Genomic DNA, 15,502 nt, shown 5'->3' with positions numbered 1-15,502 from the left:
TTCAGCTGCATACGATTTTAAGACTAGAATGCTTATAAAACTTTATTTTATAAAAATGATCACTAATTTTGTTAATATTAAGACCAGTATTTAAAATTAGTAATGTGCCATTTCAGAAGCATGGCACAAATTAGTGTTTATTGCTATCATGTTTTTCTACAAATATATTTTTCTTTGTCAAAGAATATTTTTACAACTTCTGTACAATAATTCATGAAAGTGCAAATTAAGACTTTAAAAGTTATAACTGTTACAGGTATTGTGTTTTCTTTCTTTTCACAAGGATGTAGTCTCCTCCCTTCATTGTATGATCACACCAGGATAGATGGTATGATGAGTCTTATGAATTCTCAATATATTTACTGATCTTATTTATTTCTTCTGTTAAGTGCTTCATCACTGTAGAATATCTTTAAACATTGTATGAGCTTGTACTAGATGAGAAGCTATCATACAAAGAAACTCTCAAAAGTTCTGTGTGTTCTCTATCTCAAGAACTATTTAGAGACATTTCTTCTTTATTTCCATTTTCTTCTTGTCCTTCAACCTTGTTTGCACTGTCCCAACAAAATGTATCAGTTGTTATTAAATTTAATGAGAGTTCAAAGCAAACTTTAGACATTTTTTTTTTTTTGAGAATCTTTTTTCATTTCCTCAGGTTGCTTCAATTTCTGTAACAATTTAAGAACAGGAGAATAAGAATTAGAAACACAATCTTTACAAAAATAAATAAAATTGTTAACCATACTATAAATGGTCAATTACTGGTTGTCTAACATTCATAGTAAGAAAAGAAATAGATTGTCAGAATTTAGAAATAGATTTGGGCTTAATCCTCCAATATAATTAAATGCAATAATAAAGTCAATTTTGGGATAAATCATAGCTTTAATGATTCAGCTCAGACAACCAGGACTCAATTTGCAAAACACCATTTACATTTTAAGTAGCTGATTTTGGAATCTGTATGTATAAAGTATGTTTGAAGTTTTCAGAGTAATTTACATTTCCATTCTTTAGCAATTATTTTTTAAGAACATCTTTGCCAAGAAAGCTAAATATTTATCTTTCGTGAACTTCATTACATATGAATTTACAGATAGAAATTTTGGATAAGACCGATAGGTTAAGCCTTTCTAATATCATTGGAACATTTGCATATAAGACAAAAATATCAATTCAATGTTCTTAGGCACACCTAGTTTCTTTCAGTTTGAGTAGAATCAGATTTTAATTAAAAATCCTTGCAAAATATTGAAATGTTGCTATTATCTTTTTTACATTACTGGTTTGAAAAACTGACATTCTAAACCAGTCCATATATATTCACAAATTCACTGTATTTTATATAAATTAAACACGTCCTCTATTGGACTGAGACAGAAATACTGGTCTATCAAATGTTTATACACAGATTGAAATATGTACCAGCTATTTCAGTGGCATGAAAGTGACCTCTATTGTCCAATTAACATAAATGTATTGTCTCTTTTAATGGGCTTTTGTATTGGGAACTTATATACAGGAAGTCCCCAAGTTATAAACCTCTGGTTTACAAACAACTCCAAATTATGAATAGGCTACGTGCAGATGGCTGACTGGCAATGAGATCTGACCAAAATGGCAAACAGTGCTTTCCCCCACCGAACTGAAGAATCACTGAAGTTGCATCATGAGATAGTGCGTGCATTTTTAGTATATTGGGCAACCTGTTTCAGTGGTTTCTGAAAGCGCTGTGCAGGTTCAGTGGTTCCTTGGCTTGCGGAAGGAGAACAGGATCTTCCATTTTCAGTCACATTGAGCTCCCATTTTTCTCTGCTACATAGCAAGACAAACATTTGACAAAATAACCAGTTCTACTTTACATACAAATTCACCTTGAGGACAGAATTAGGAACAGAATTAATTTTTAACCCCAGAATTTAACTGTACCTCGAATTGTGGGAAAGAAAAAATTCTACCCCCTTTCTCTCCCTCTCACACACCACATACAAATATACACATTACAGATGCTAATAAAATATGGTAGAAAAATAACATCACCTTTTGCATATAAAACAAATTGATCTTTTTAAACTAAAATTATTCTCTAATAAAAATAAGAACGGAAATTAAACTGAACTGATCCAGACTCAGACCAGAATCAATCAGATATTAGCCACATCTGCTCTGAGAAGAGTTGCAAAAGGGACATAAAATAAGCACTACACAATGAATCTGCACATTATATTAAAAACACAGCAGGACTGTACAATGCCAATTTTACCTCTTTGCTAGGAGAAGACTTTTTATCAGTTATTTTAGAAAAAGGTTTAGTAATAATGCAACCCCCCCTTCCAATTTTCTCATATAGTTTGCTCTTTTTAATCTTATTTTATCATATATGATAAACCTTAATATATTAGGGAATTTAGAGATATTCACACTTTTGCTATATCCATTGTTAAATGGGGTGTGCTATTCATATAATAAAGGCAACTACATTCATTTGTCATTTTCAGTATTAGTGCCAGGAAGAAATGAACAGATCAATAAGCTACTGGCAGTCCAAGAACGAACACTTGTTACTTTACATTTTGTTAGCAAATGAAACGGCTGATTTAGGATCACCAGAGAATATAGATAATGTTATCAGAGAAGAAAATATATTGCAATAGAGCAGCAAACCTAAGACCAGGTATTTAGTAATAAAAGATTCAGTCTTTTGCTTGACTCTATAAACAAAGACATAATGTATTTCTTATGCCTTATATTATGGGTGACATTTTCAGATAATGTTAAATAAAGTACAGTCAATGTAAAATCTGTAATGCAGTTCCCATAATTGAACCCTAATTCTTGATCCAGCTAGTACTAACCACTTTTTAATTTAATTTTAATAATTTTATTTCTATACCGCCCTTCTCCCGAAGGACTCAGGGCGGTGTACAGCCTATTTAAAAACACAAAAAACACGACAACAATTAAAATTTAAAATCATTAAATAATTAGGCTCCAATTAAAATCCCAGAAATTTAAAATACCCCAATTTAAAACATTATGTTAATAGCCCTGCCTGGCGGAACAACAGGGTCTTCAGAGCGCAGCGAAACACCCGGAGGTCGGAAATCTTTCGTATTTCGGGGGGCAATTCATTCCACAGGGCTGGAGCTCCCACAGAGAAGGCCCTCCCCCTGGGTGTCGCCAGCCGACATAACTTGGCTGATGGCACCCGGAGGAGACCCTCTCTGTGGGAGCGAACTGGTCGGTGGGAGGCTATTGGTGGCAGAAGTCGGTCTCGAAGGTACCCGGGTCCTATGCCATGGAGCGCTTTAAAGGTGGTAACCAACACCTTGAATCGCACCCGGAAGACCACTGGGAGCCAGTGCAGCTCGCGCAGGAGGGGTGTCACATGGGCACAACGGGTTGCACCCATAACCACCCGCGCGGCCGCATTCTGGACCAGTTGGAGCCTCCGAGTGCTCTTCAAGGGGAGCCCCATGTAGAGAGCATTACAATAGTCCAACCGGGAGGTGACAAGGGCGTGAGTGACGCTTTTTATATTTTTTATATTTTATTTTATATTTACAGTTTTTATATTTTAAAAACTGTATCTATTTTTTACTAATTATTATTATGCTTTACATCCAAATTATACTTTCTTAAAGCTGAACTAGTATATTGGAGCAGTGTTTGTTTTTGTATTACACAATTATTCAGTTCTGTGTTCTTGCTATTAGGCTATGTTGTGAGAGTGAGGTCAGCCATTGGAAATTCAAGTTCACTTATTGACTGAAACTTCCCCTTAAATATATCCCACTAAAAAGTTTATTCAATGTGGATCTCAGCTAAAGTAAGAGTCAATTTCTATTAAAGATTTGTACACATACAGCCTACGAGAGAGCAAGGGATTTTGTTAAACTATGGTTATTAATAGAGATGTATGCAGTGGAACATCCCTATTCACGCAAAGGAAAGCATTTCTCCTTAAGGAGCAATGCAAAGAACAGCACACTGAAGCATGTATGATCTATTTAAATTCAAGTATCCTAGTTTGATTATATTACAATCTAGTTAAGGGCTGTCAAACTCATGTTGTCACGGCAGCGTCACATGACATATTGGGACTCCCCCCCTCTTGCTAAACCGGGAGTGGGCATGGGCAGCGCGTGATGCATCCAGCCATGAGTTTCACATCCCTGATCTAGTTCAGTTAACATTTTTACACATATATTCAAACAGTAAAGATTATTGACACAACTACATATATTTCCATATTTGGAAAACGTCTTAATGTGCTGTAGCACTAACTGATCCAGGAACTGCAATTATTGATTTTTACTGATAACTTTGAAACATTTCTTTTTAATAGAAGATGCTTTAAATGGAAAATGCTTCTATGCAATTAGGTCATTATCAGTCCATTTTATTTTAAAGATTTTGTGATATTAGGAGGAACTTTTACAGATTGGCTTGGTGAAAGAATCTATAGGAAAAATAAACTATAAAAATTCGGTGCCATCTGAACTCACATCTTTTTTTTTTTTTAAAGAATAATTAAAAGTTGAATTTATAAATCTGAACCATACAGTTAGCTGAGCTATTGGCAGTTCAATCTTGCAAACTGATTTCATCAATCATTTTGAAATTGAATAGATCAGAATGGCATGTACATGATCAGCCCTAATGGGTTTACCTTGCACTACTCCACACTGTGTCTCTCAAACCTCTTCGCATAACTTCAGCCCATATTGTGCTGCACTGAAAGTGTAAAGCTTTTGCTGCATTAGGACCAAGGATGGTTTTGATGCTACTCCAGAGACTTAACATTTGTACAGCAGAATTTATGATTTGGATCTTGAATCTTATACTATGGTCTTTTCTGCAGAATAGTTAGTTGTTGAAGGAAACAATAATTTTTCACTCATTCGCAATTACATAGCTGTGTTTTAAATATACCTTGCCCTAGCCTAGAAAGAATGTTAATAAAGAGTTTACAAGTTAATTGTTCATAATATGAATGTTTAGGAGTGCCCAGGACCATCTACTTCAAAAGTAATTTCTCTATTGTCAAGCGAGAAAGGTGTGTCGTTATAATTTATTTATATATTTATATGTTATATATATATTGTTTATATGTTGCCTTTTATGTAGGAGTTCAAAATGGCATATACAGTGATTCTCCCCTTTACATTCTCCAAAATAAAGACTTTGAGGTAAGTTGAGCTAAGAGAGAATGTTTGCCCCAAAGTTGCATTGTCCTGTTATGATTCATGTTCAACCACGTAAAAATTACTGGGTTCAGGATTTATGACCTGGTTTAAGAATATATATGTAGGAAAGATTTTTCAAAATGATGAGACCTGTAGGGTGAAACCAGTGCTTGTTGTTAAGAGTTTAAGAGTAGAAAGGTAAGAGGTTCATGTCTACTTTCGGAAAAGAACTGAATGTCTGATTCTAGGTTAGTAATTATATTGATTTCTCAAACAAAATGATTTTAAGTTCCTTCTGTATTATTTCTGTTTACCAATGTAATATGACATTAACCAATAAAATATATTGAAATCATGGGTGAAATTTGAACCGGTTTCTACCAGTTCACTGGCCACGCATGCACGCTGCATGCATGCTTGTGCACCAAATGCATGCGCATGCACATGCGCAGTGCACACCAAACGTGCGCTGCACATTTAAAAAGCTACCGGTTCAGGCGAACCGGTATTTAAAAAAAGCTACGATCCGACGATCACCTGTGCCACGCGGTTTAGCTTTGCTGGAAAGCAGGATTTCCTGCTTTCTAGCGAAGCTAAACCGTGCGCCACAGCTGATTTCCCCCCCCCACTGTTCTACTTATTTTCCCAAGCCTCCTTTTGGCATGTATGCGCTCCTGAACCGGAGCAAACCGGTAGCATTTTACCCCTTATTGAAATAAGAAAAAGTGTAGTTCATAAAAAATTTCACTGTATTAAATCAAGTAACAAATCATTCTGAATTATCTAAAATTAAAATTATCAGTAGTGAAAAAAGGACAAAGATTTAATATCTAACTTGAAATAAAAAATTATTTAATACATTGTAGTTTTTGTGCAGACTATACTAAGTTTTGGATGGAAACATATTCTTTTCAACACTTCTCTTAGTTTCTATAGTAATATGTCTTCTGGCTTTCCAAGGAAAAGGAGGCCTTTATCTATCCAAGCCTGAAGGCAGAAATAGAGAAAATGGGTTTAGGATTAAAAATCAACAACTTTATTTTTTGAGTTTGACAAGAGATTCACAGACACTGAAGATAATGTGTTTTTCCTTTGCTTAATTGATATAATTGAAATAGAATTCTATTCTATTCTATTTGAAGTGACATTTAGTGAAATAAATAAGTGCTGGGATGGAAATTATATGTATTGTGCTATTTCTTTTTAAATAATTATCCAGATAGTAATCATTTTATTTGCTGTCCATAATTTTTCATTTTTATAACAAGTCTTTGAGAAGAAAATTCTGCTCTATGTATAAAATGGCAGGTATCTAAAATGCTTGTATCTAAAACAATTGTTAAACAAACACCATAGGAAGACCCCGTCAATTAACTTTTATTTTAATGTACAAAGCTATTTCATTTGCAAAGCAGATTAACATCTGCATTCTGTCATTGGAATAAAGAACCTTCAATATACGTATGGGCAGATGATTACAAAAGATGTGCAATTAATTATAAGTTTAAAAATAAACTCAAATATATCTCTGCTTGTTCCTTAAAAATGGTGTTAAGAATAAAATTATAGAAATATTGTTCTTTCATGTCAGTGAAATAAAGTAGCAATTCCAATTATTTATGAAAAAGCCAAAAACAACGCATCATCTTTGAGCCGAAACAGATCATGTCACATTCTTTCCAATCTCTGATTAGTTTCTACTTTTGTCTTTTGTCCATCTCAACCTTTGTACAGTTCCTTATTTTTGTATTATGAATTCTGAAAAGCTTTTGACAGATACAGAAATGAGATGTTTACTTGAAATAATTTTGTTAACTATTTCAGGAAGCACTCCGATTACCTCATCTAAGTTTGATATTAATATAAATATTTCAATTTTCCTAAAAAATATAGATACAGGTTTGGGATTATCTTCACTACAAATATGCTAATGATTTTGTAGACACTGGAACAGCTTTTGCAATGGTATGAAAAAAAGAATAAAACAACATTCAATATATCAAACATAATTAACTTGATATATTAAACATTCAGATCAACTTCGTGAGACTTCATCTGACCCTATTACTAATCTCAGCTGCCAGCAATAGAGTTTGGTTCAGAGGTTCTCATGTTTAAATCATTATTTTACTAATGCACTTTTAGTGTGAATCAGTGCCTCTTCTTGCTGATAAGGGCCACCTTGCAGGATATCAGATACATAGTGTATCCTGGGAATTGATTGCTCAGACATTTGGTAATATTATATGGAGCCTTTAACCTTTAGGTCATTGGTCAGATCAAATCTGGCCTATTGAAGTGACTGAAAATCATTATTATCTGGATCTTCACTCATGGACTTTGAGTAACTTCAGATAGTTAGCTTATTTTCCAAATATTCAAGCAACCACTGTGGAAGAAAGGGAAGAACAAAGAATGCAACAGCGCCCCTATGCTTTAATATTAGTAATTTTATATGCTTTTTTCATCCATTGCCTTAATATGTACACACATTTCTCCAAATGAGAAATGACTATCACCAGAAAGTGATGTACACCAGTGGTAGATGAGCTTATTTCCACTTTTGTACACCTGCACATATGTTGAACTCACCTCCAGAGGTGAGAACAAAGTAATAATTAAGGTTTGTAAGCTGAAGATGGGGCAGCCCACTTTCAGGTCCACCTTTATCCAAGGACTCTCACTTCTGATTGTATGACAGTAACTTCTCCCATATGATTGTTAAAGGAAAATTTATAAGAGAAAACACTGTAAACTTCATCTTAAGCTCCTTGAAAAAAAGGCTGGATATAAAGTTAACAAATAGGATGCTCAAAGTATGGTCTACTCCTATGACATTGTTTTTGTAATTCATATGCTTAAAGATTTCTATTCTTCTGCATATTGAAATAACATGTCACCCAGCATCATTTCTTTCCTTGAGCTAAAAAGAATAAAAAGCATTAATATGCTATGCAGTATATATTTAAATGAAGAAATAGCAAAAGAGGTATGAATGTTTCAGTAAATGTTAGTAAATGCTTTTTTGTTTTTACTTTGTATCCATTTTCATTAGGGCATAGATGTGTGTGAAACTATATTAAAATACACAAAAGGTCATACTCCATTCCTAATGGAGTATGTTTGGAGAAAACAAAGATGGGTTCTCCACAATAGATGAACAGAAGCCTTATCCTGCAAATAATACTTGAAATATTGAGTTCTTAATTGTCCATATGCTACTAAAACTCTTATTGTCGTGATCTTTAATTGGGTGAAATGAAGCCATTATAGGGCAGCAATTTTGTAAATCAAGGTACCTCAACTCCTGAGGGAATAAAATTTCATTGGTTCAGGCTACTGGCTGGTGCACTGATGCTGTGGTCATGTGATCTTCATTTTAAATGTCGATGACAGTTTCCCAGCCAGACTTGCAATTCCTCGTTCCCTCCCCCACCCAGCAGCAACCACTTACCTGCCTGCTGAAAAGGGAAGGGAGGGAGGGAAGGAGGGAGGGAGGGAGGAAGGAAGGAAGGAAGGAAGGAAGGAAGGAAGGAAGGAAGGAAGGAAGGAAGGAAGGTGGAGAAATGAACTCCTGTGAATCCTTTCCCCCTCACATACACCTTACCCAACCCACACCACCATCACCATCCCTGAACTGGGACCTCTTCTATATTCCCAAGCACCCCCAGACACTCTTTCTAACTTATGATCCCCTATATGCCATTCCCAATAGAAATGGGGCACCGTTTATCTAATATATATTTGAAAATTATCTTGGAAGGAATTTGGAGAATAGAGATATCACAAGACCTACATACAGCTCAGGCTCATAATCATTTAAGCATTCATAAATATTTTATAAAGTTATTATATGACTTTACCATAAAACATTTTCCGTTTTAAGGCTCCTTAAAAATTGTTACTGTGAAAAGTCAGCTATGCCTCTTTCATTAAAACAAAACAAAACAAAACAAACAAAACAAAACAAAACATAGAATACCATCAGATATTAAAATTTACCACCAAATTATTTACTCTTGGCCATGAGAGAAAATTGTACAACATGTAAAACTCCTTTATGCTTCTTTAACTCTGATCAGGTTCTCTATATGGAAATTTAAATTTATGGAACTGCTGTTGCTTACTCTCTGATTTGGAAGGGAATTGTGATAGGTTGGAGTGTGGGCCTTCTCATGAGGCACAATGAGAAAAAATACTCTTTGCAAAGAATATCTGTTTGCATGAGACAAGTAAAACATTCATGGAACCACAATGGAAAGTAAACACTAAAATACTTTAACAATATATCCTTATGTTACTATACAACCTGTAGAGTAGTTAAGACTGCATACAATGTATACAGTGTATAAGGATTATTTTTGAAAGGATTGATTGTACTTTTTGCCTCATGTTAAGAAGTGCAGCATGAACACAATTCAATTTTATTATGTAGTGAAGTAATATAGCTATTTTTATTCACTTTATAATAAGCACCAATTTGAAACAATCGTATTAGCTGTTAATCATAAAAAGTAACATCTTCCTTTGAGTCATATGCAAAGATCAGTTGGGTTCAGATTAGCCTAAATAAATAAAAAAATAAAAAGCTTTCTCCTCTTCACAAAATATGCCTTCAAAATGATTCAACAGAGAAAAAGAAAAATGTAAAGTACACAAATTGTTGCTTTGGAATGGGAATTGAATACAGTTCAACAGGATCTATTTTATAACTGTATAACCCAAAGTCTTTCATTTCACACCTAATCCCTGATCAGAAGAACTAAGAAAGCTTGTTTCTAATTAAAAAGATAAAATAAAAACATGGTGGAATAATTTCCAAGCTGTTCACATGTTAAATCTTTAAGATACCTCTATTTGTTTAATCAATCAATATGAACTCATAATCCATACTATTTATCATGGTAATTTAATAATTTATCACTGTTAGATGTTTCAGAAATTATTGGTGAGAGTAAACAATTCATATTGAATACATTTCATAACAGCTGAGAGGGTTTTCAAGGTTTTTTTTTTCATTTTCCAAAAAATATTTTGTTGTTAACAAAAAATTTCTAAATATTAGAAGTCAATTTAAACAATACTACAAGTCAGATATCTTTTTTCACTAATGTAGTTGATAATAAATTGCACTTAGTCTTTTTGGAAAACTGGATATCAGGAATGTGGAAAAGTAGTGGTTTTGGTTTCCAATTAGAATCCACTGTTTTCTAAATGTTGAAAATGGGATTAACATTAATCCAGCCTATCAGGCTGCTTTGGAAAATCTCTTGCCCATCCCCAAATCATATCTAATGATTCCGTTGTGTTGCACAATCTTACATAGGTCTGCTCAGAATAAAATGCTGTAGAATGGGTGGAACCTTCCGACCATTTGCCTGATCCACAGATAAGACAGAAGAGAACTTCTTTAACCCTTCCTGTCAGGCTCTTACATTTTTTCTCTTTCATTTGAAAGTGGTTACTTATTAAAAGGGAGAGAAGAAAACTATGGATAATGAGCATTACAGAGCCACTCCCTTTTCATTATTGATACCTTTGTATGCTGCTACTGTGCACAAGATATCTTTCCTGCTCATTTTTGCTAAATAATTTATTTGAACAAAAAGTAAAACTGAGTTACTTGTCAATTCCATAAACTAGATACTTGATAATGCATACAACAGGCTAATAATTATCTATTTTGCAAAGGTGGGAGACCATTGAAAATGTTTTGATTTTCATGCAGCTTACCGGTAGATTATTTTCTCCTCCATTATCTTTTGCCTGTCAGTTACTTCTATTTCAAGTTGCCTCTACTACATGCTAGTAACTATGAGAAAGTATAATTATGTATAATTAGACCTGCTATCCACGCTTCCCTGCATTCATCATTCCTGAATCCCATAGTTGTCCAAAATTTGGCATCACTTCTCGGTTAGGTCTTTTTTTTCTTTTTTTTTTTAATGACATAGTCTCAAGATCTCATTTAGCTAAATGAAATAAAGGGCATGGTGGATGAGGAAAGCCTCACAATAGGAATTATAAAATCACCTCATGGAAACATCAAACTGAATATTACGGCAAACAGTGTTTGAACTTTTTCTCTCTTTAAAATGTAATCTTAAATAATAAGTAAGGACTTTATTTTCCTTATATATTCTGGGAAATTTTCTCTTTTTTGAACATAGGATAATTTTTGAAATAATTAATCTTTTTTTTTATTTTGCTGCTTGAGCAAAATGATTATTTTTCCTGAAGCAGACAGTATTCTTCTCCACAGAACTCTATCACACTCATAAAATAAATAATGAGAGGGCTTTTCTGCCTGAAGAAAAAATATGAAGTGTTTGTGAAATTGATTTGACCATTATTTTTAAAAGAAAACTGTTTATATTTAGAAGTATTTTATATTATGTTCATCTAAGGCATTATCATTTAATAAAACTCTACAAAGAAAAAAAACCCTTTATGTTACTTGACATTATAGTTGCAGAAAAAAATACAACAATCTCCCACACACACTTCAAGGGCAATTTTCGCAGGGGTGGAGTAGGGAATAATGAATTGCATGAGAGAAAATGACTCTTTGGTATCTGCTCTGAATGGATCCTATCTGTTAAGCCTAAACAAAATACTTATTGATGAACGAAGCTGTGAAATTGAGAAATTCAATCACCTGAATTTTGATTGTTTCAATAACATGAAAGAAAGGTGCTGAAGCAATGAACCATTTTCGTTTAAAAACAAAGAACTGCAATCAGTTCTATCTCCTGGTAGAACTGGCATCCATTCATAAAGTGGACTTTTGCCCTGGGCACCCTGCTATCTATTGTGAGACTTTGTGAGGTTTGCCCGGAACAGATTTGGGATATAGAGCAGAATATTGGAAGATGAAAGTAAAAGTATGAAAAAATACGGTTAAGAGGATTACTATACTTGGGGAAGAAACTAAGTTACTCTAACTGGCAAACAATAACATGACCTTAGTGATTATGATGAGGATGAAGGTCATGATAAAATACTCTGTAGCAAATACAAAATACTAGATAGCAAAATACTATGTAGGAAATACAGTATAATCTTCTGTATTTGACCAGATATAAAAACTTAATGTAGCCTCTAAATTCATTAGAAACAGCAAAGTTTGTGGTTAACGCTTCTGATGTTACCCAAATAAGATTTAGGACTCGTCTATAGAATAAGATGTTATCCCACTTCCTGCAGTAGAAGATAGTTTTGAATAAACATGCAGAGTTTTATATTCCATTCTATTCATTTATCCCATACACTCTTATCTGGGACCCAAACTTTTAACTGGGTAAACCTGCCCAGAATTGCATCACCAATGCATTAAAGTTTCTGAACAGAGTGCAATGACTCTGTAAGGTAGTTTTATGCATCTTTCTGCTCCCTCTTCTGAAGCTCAGGTTTTCTGAAATACTTGTCAGTTACTGTTCTCTTTTGAATAGTGGAGGCTGTGTTGCTCAGTCTGTAATGGGTATTTTGGTGTTTACGCTGAAGCCCTGCATGATATGGCTTCCATTGTTTACAGAGGCACGAATGGGGTCAGTGAGTGGAAGAATGTGAAGGAGGGACAGGGAAAGAGAAGGTGTTCCAGTGTTTTTTGGGTTTATATCTCTGAATAATGTGACAGTTTATAATATAGTCATGCAACATTTTGTTCTTATTAGCTTCAGGTTTTTTTGAATGGTTTTATTCGAATGAATGAATATTGATGCATTTAGATTCGCTTATTCGTTTAACTAGAGCCAGGGTAATTTTTTGGTGAGTGGGATGTCTCAAGTCACAGGACTGCAGTGGATGCTCTCTGATAGAAAAGGGAGAGGAATTGAGTTTTGCCAGTTCCTTTCTTCCCCTGCACTATCTCTCGTGCCATTCAAGAGAGTGCTCTGTAATTTATATGAGAGTTTGCCATTTCCCTAATTCTGTTTTGGCCTAACATAGCTAGTGCCCTCATTTGCAGAAATTGGCAAGAACTGATTGAGCTTTTCCCTTTCTCCCTGACGGATCCAGTAGAAGTCTGAATTCACCCCAGTGTTTTAATTTCTATAAACCACACTGAATAATTAACAAAAGGATATTTAAGCATTAAAATCAAATAAATAAAGTATGTTTAAAATTTGAGCCTCTATTAAAATCTATACCTACCTAAGTTATATCGGCTTTTAAATATCAAATAGTATAAGCTGCCAAAAATGTTAAAAGCTACTTTGAAATTTTATTGCTGTTCCTGCTTTTGTATAGTATCTGAGATTTCAAATGAATTCTACAATATCCATCTCTAAATCAGCATTTTTTATGGAATAACATTCAGGGAATAGCATGCACTTACATCCTCTTTCATTCTGTTTCTCAGGCAATGTAAAATCAATTTAAGGTAATACAGGTAAAATGGTAATAAAACACAGAGTAAATATTTTTATCAAGTGTTGCCCTAATGGGCATTCCATTTTTGTACTACATTCAGTATATTACAAGTCTAATACTATTGGGATGCTCCCATTCATTCAGATAATGAATTCTGTCAACAGCATTCCTCCCAAGCAATGCTCTGTGCTTTCTTTATTAGGATTTTTCAACTTGTTTTCATACTGTTTCTGTTGTATCGTGTGTTATGTCAATATATATATACTAATGGGTCACATAGTGGACACACAGAGCAGTTACAAGTACTTTGGTATCTCACAGTCAAATGGGAACCATGAGATAGATAGCAACATCCAAATACCACCGAAGAATCAGCCAGGTCTTGAGGGACCAGTTCAGTGCAAAGCACAAGATCCATGCTATCAACATGTATATTCTACCAGTCCTCAGATACCCTGTTGGTATAGATAGAGAGCTGGCCAAAGGTCATGGAAACTGCCAAAGACCTGGAAGCGCCTTACAATGTATGGAGGTTTTCACCCCATGTCCAACATCCAGAGACTGTACACTAGGGGAAAAGGAAGCAATCAGGTTGTGGTGAATGTCAAAGCCACTGACATGGATGAAATCTGAATATAGTACAGAAGTGGAATGCCCATTTGGGCAAAACTTAATAAAAAATATTTACTCTGTGTTTTATTACCATTTTACCTGTATTAACTTAAATTGATTTTACATTGCCTGAGAAAAAGATATATCAGGACTATAACAACAAGATGGCACCCAAAGATGAGCTGAGAGAATGCCTAAACAGCAGCAGATGTGGGAGGAAGATCAATCAGAAGAAGTGCCATGGCAAGACAAGACCCTGCATGGGATGTACTGTCAACAGATAGCTGAGATGGTAGACACTGGGTAATCCTACCAGTGGGTGGAAAGGATTGGACTAAAAGACAGTACTGAGGTACTGATCATAGCAGAATAAGAATAAGTACTAAACCCCAGATCCATAGAAGTAGGGGTCTACCACACTAGACATGACTCAAAATGCAAGTTCTGCAGAGATGCCTCAGAGACAGTCCAACACAGTTGGCAGGAATATTATACGCTGAACAACACAACCAAATAGCTGGCATTGGTTACAGAATATGAGCTAGACTCTCCTAGGTCTAGATAGGAGATCCCACAAAAGATTGTGGAGAATAAGAAAGCTAAGATCCTATTGACTTCCAGATCTACACAAACAGAAAGGTATTGGCCAATCAATCAGGCATTGTGAGAGTAGACAAGGGCCAGAGGAAGCAAGTAGTGATATAGCAGTGTCAAGTGACAGCAACATCAGAAAGAAGGAGTGTGAGAAACTGGAGAAAGGCCTGAAGGAAGAACTGCAAAGGCCAAAGTAAAGGCCAAAGTGGTCCCAGAGTGGCGGTAGGAGCACTTTGGACTATGACTCCTAAACTGGCAGAGTGGTTCCAACAGATCCCAGGAATGACATCAGAGCTCTCTGTCCAGAAAAATTCCCAGCAGTGCTAGGAACAAGCTAAAATATGTGCAGAACCCTCAAACACCCTGATCTCTGGTAGAGGACCTGAGATTGAGAAACACACAGACCCACCCATGAAGAACAATTTGTAATCACGAGACAGTATGCATCTAAATATATCGGAGGGATAAATACAAGATTTATACACAGATTTGATAAACATGCTGCATGGGAACAATCAATTTAAGGAAAAATGTTATTGAGATGTGCTGGTGCATGCCGACTATATGAAACATCTGAATTAATCAATGTACAAATTTCATGGGAGTCTTTAATAATGTTTTAAACTATTATGCAACTACTATGGGCAGCATTTGTAACAATTCAGTAATACAGTGCTCAGCTTTCTAGTACAGATGTAGTGCAAGAGAAAATGAGATGTGGGAAGGGTGGTCTC

At 34.8% G+C, this 15,502-nt stretch overlaps 1 protein-coding gene across 1 annotated transcript in view; it reads right to left on the bottom strand.

The window, feature by feature from the left end:
• Positions 1 to 15,502, bottom strand: part of NCKAP5 (NCK associated protein 5) — a 674,947-nt gene continuing 659,445 nt past the window's right edge. The window contains exon 18 of the mRNA XM_070957028.1: positions 1 to 671. Within this exon, the coding sequence (XP_070813129.1) occupies positions 655 to 671 (17 nt within the window). The 3' untranslated portion in view covers positions 1 to 654. The remainder of the gene's footprint in view (positions 672 to 15,502) is intronic.

This window comes from Pituophis catenifer, unplaced genomic scaffold, assembly GCF_029215685.1.
Source record: "Pituophis catenifer annectens isolate HBS135680 unplaced genomic scaffold, rPitCat1.0.hap2 SCAF_1, whole genome shotgun sequence".
NCBI classification, from domain to species: domain Eukaryota; kingdom Metazoa; phylum Chordata; class Lepidosauria; order Squamata; family Colubridae; genus Pituophis; species Pituophis catenifer.
The sequence above is the reverse complement of the archived record's forward strand: the minus strand, read 5'-3'. Positions and strand labels throughout refer to the sequence as shown.